The following is a 3,659-nucleotide window of genomic DNA, read 5'->3' as shown; positions in this document are numbered from 1 at the left end:
ATAGGAAATAGCAAGAGTGATTACAATAGTTCCTATTGCATTACATGCATAGGAACTAAAAAGTAATATTGACTGAAATTGAACCCAGAACCATAGGAAAAGAAAGAAAGCATCTTAACCACCAAAACTCCACTTCCCAACAATAAGTATGTTTAAAAATCTATAATATTATTATTTATTAGTATTATTATTATTTTTTTTTTTAATTATTATTATTTTTTTAAAGTTTTTAGCTTAACACAGAGAGTTAGTATACTGTATGTGGTATATAAATGTCTAAAATGAGCTTAATATGAATTTGAAATTACCAGTTGCTGAAGATTTTGATGCTTTCTTTTCATTTTTTGACTTTTCGCCATGCTTTATCTTCTCTCTATGTTTTGACTTCTCTTCATGTTTTGACTTCTCTCCATGCCTAAGTTTTTCCTTAGGTGATCGAGGTGTGACACCTACTATCAAGCTTCCATCCGGAATGGTGATGTTGGTCGAATCATCAGACTCTGAATCCTATAGGATAGTTAAAACAATGTCCAAAGAATGTAATTCAAAGCGTCATGAACTTTATTTTTTCATCTTCAGAAATAAAGAAATATCAAAAATTTAAATTTACATTATAAATATGAACATGTGTACAATTACGAACAGCTGCACAACAGTAAAAAAAAACAAGTAAAATATTTCTTGTGGGACTGAGGTTTATTATGGTAATCTAACTTATTACTTATATGTAAACTTCTAAAAAATCTGTGATGTTTTGTCAAGTGTGAATGTGAGGTTCATAAATTAAACACAAATTCTGTCTTGGCTGGATTAGAGGCCATGGTTCTTAGAAATCGGAGGCAAGCATACTTTCATGTATCCTTCTTTGTGGTTGTTTCTGTTGATGACTGTATATCTCTGTGCTGACTAAAGTACTGTTCACACTTAAATTTTATGTAACATATGTAATTCATCTGCCCATATATGGGCATGATGACAATACATCATACCCATGGACAGTTCACATAAAATTAATAGTGTGTTGCTTTAGTATTATTTGTAATAATCACCAAAGATTTTCTTGGTGGAGACTTGCATTCAAAAGGGAAAAATGCATTTTAAATGAACAGTACTAGTATCAAAGTAGCGAATATAAAGCAGGTTAATATTGATATTTTCCACAAATCAGGTTTTGAATAAAGAGCATATTTTTTATATTATACCTCACTGAGATGAGTGCCACTAACTGCAGACGTTGGTTTCTTCTTTTTCCAACTGCTAAACATAGAAGACTTCTTTCCACCAGATACTTCACTACTCTTGGAGTTGCTGCTATAACTTCTTGGTATTGATTTTTCTGAAGGAACTAACTCTGGTGCAGATGGAAGTGGTGAATCACTTGGTTGGAGAGCTTGGTCTGAGAACTGAATAGAACGGACCTTCTTTGTTTCTGTATAACTTTCTTCTGCGGGTACATCTTTGACTTCGTCTATGCCCTCTGTTACTTTGATTTCTTCCTTCATAGGCAACTGCTTTGTGAAAATATAAAAATGAAAATATTGACAAACTGACATCAAAAAATCAACATACTTTTTATTCAATGCTACCTTATTGTTTTTTTTTAGAAATCTGTAGGTTTGTATTGTAATCATGAGCTCTTTAAATCTGGTATTGTATGCAAGTTTGCTGTATGCACATCTAACTTCTTCAATTTCTATTATATACTACTCAAGTAATTATTATTTACATAATGATATTATTTACGTAAAGCTAGCCTTGTAGTTTTTCAGATGTTAATACAAATATACAAGGTAGGCATTTAATAAATTGAATAGTAATAACTACATTAAACACATACCTCATCAGTAGAAGCATTATCAGGTTCTAATCTAGACATTTCCACTTCAGCATTTGAAGCTGTTCTCTGTTTGGTTGATGACTGAACTCTATCCTTCACCAGAACTTTATTCACTTTTTGTTTCTTTTTCTGAATAACTCTTCTAGAAGCTGAACTGGGTTTCTGCAAGTAAAGATGCAGCAGTTTTAATCAATTGGTTATTTCCACTAATTTTTGTTGAATATTTTCTTTGCTGCACAACACCAGTCAGCTCATTCTCTATCATAATCTATTTAAATTTAGAAGACCAACATACTCTTTGATGATTATCTGTTACTTACTTCTATGATTTCTTCTTTCTTTGCAACTGTTGTATTCTTTTGCTGAGAACTCGCAGTCTAGTCACAAATTGGAACAGTACCAAATGAAAGATAAAAAATATAAATTTAAGTAAAAAATGAGTAAATTAAAAATATGTTATCATAAATTAGTGTTGGCGATCTATTAGATATTACTGTCGCACCATAATGTAGTACCACAACACCTTCAGTACTTTATTATGATCTATGTGTGTATTAGAATAGCTTTTACATAAAAGAATAATATCAAATTTTATAATCCAGTTATAAAGTGGGTTAACTAGTGATTATGCTTTCTTTAACTTTGGGCCACAGTTTCGGATGTGCCCCTATCACAAATTGACCTATTTCAGAGTGTCAATCAATCCTCACTGACCAATCAATCTAGGCCAGGATTAAGTGCTTGTTTGACCAGACACACATACACACATGTTTGTGTACGTTTTACACTTTCGTTTTGAGGGACCTTATAGTAACAATATCTAAGGGGCGGAGCTTAGTGCACAAAAACTTCGACTACATTGTTTGTGAATACAAATTGAAGTTAAAGATGCAACTGGCACTAAATGAAGTTCTAGATCGAAGTTCGACTAAAGTTTGTTTTAAGAATACGGGCGTTAGTGACAACATGCCTGGGGCGGAGCATATCGCTAAGGTCCATTATAAGATGCTCTCTTCACTATTTGCAACCTTATGGATACCCCATCAAGAGAGCTGACTATTACACGTTCTTAATATGCCACTGATCTAATGACTGGTGTACAAAGTGTACAAAAACCTATGTAGTATGTAACACAATCATATTATAACTCTCAACTAGTACAACTGCAAGATCCTCTTCAAAATTACCTCTTTAGCGACGGGTTGTTTAAAATCCTTAGAATCCTTCATCAATGAGTTAGCATCAATCTTGTATCTGGAGAGACTAAACCTGGAAACCTCTTCCAATGCTGGCTTCTCTTCAGGTTTTTGCTTAACAGGCAGTGGTTCAGGCTGCTGCACTTCAATCAATGACTTAAAATCTGAAGGTAAATGGTTCAAGCAATCAATGTATTAAGAACATAATCTTAAAGCCAGGCTCTGGAGAAAGTATCTTGTACAACTGATAAAAAAAAATGTGCTCGATTAAAAAAGAAAACTCTGAAACATTTATTTACATACAGGTTTTCGAAAATTTAAAAACTGGTTGAGAAAGTGTAAAAAGGCTGGTTATGGCCCTTTTCAACCCAGGTTTAAATATTAAAACAAACAAATCTGTTGTACAAAATATTTAAAAAAAAACTGTTCTTCCAGAGCTTTGCTTTAATATTAAACCTAATTATTGAACATGTAGTAAACATCAGCATCAACAGTGTATTGATGATCTACAACTATAAGAATCATCACCATCATCATTGTTAACACCCACATTTTCATCCCCATCATTATTCACAATAGCAGCACCACCATTTTGGATGAAGGTACAGTATTGTAATGCTTTTCAA

The 3,659-nt window shown here is 32.7% G+C and overlaps 1 protein-coding gene across 1 annotated transcript; it reads right to left on the bottom strand.

Moving 5' to 3' along the window:
* Nucleotides 1–308: 308 nt before the first annotated feature.
* On the bottom strand, nt 309–3,197 carry LOC117110332 (the record flags this gene model as incomplete). Its single annotated transcript, XM_033253015.1, has 5 exons — nt 309–507; nt 1,203–1,511; nt 1,838–1,999; nt 2,158–2,214; nt 3,025–3,197. Coding segments are annotated over 5 exons (900 nt in total), but the record flags the coding sequence as incomplete, so codon positions are not given.
* Between the last annotated feature and the right edge of the window lie 462 nt (nt 3,198–3,659).

Source organism: Anneissia japonica, unplaced genomic scaffold (genome assembly GCF_011630105.1).
Source record: "Anneissia japonica isolate Jap-2015-1 unplaced genomic scaffold, ASM1163010v1 scaffold180675_len3659_cov112_single, whole genome shotgun sequence".
NCBI classification, from domain to species: Eukaryota; Metazoa; Echinodermata; class Crinoidea; order Comatulida; family Comatulidae; genus Anneissia; species Anneissia japonica.
Note: the sequence above shows the minus strand (reverse complement) of the source record. Positions and strands in the feature narration are given on the sequence as shown.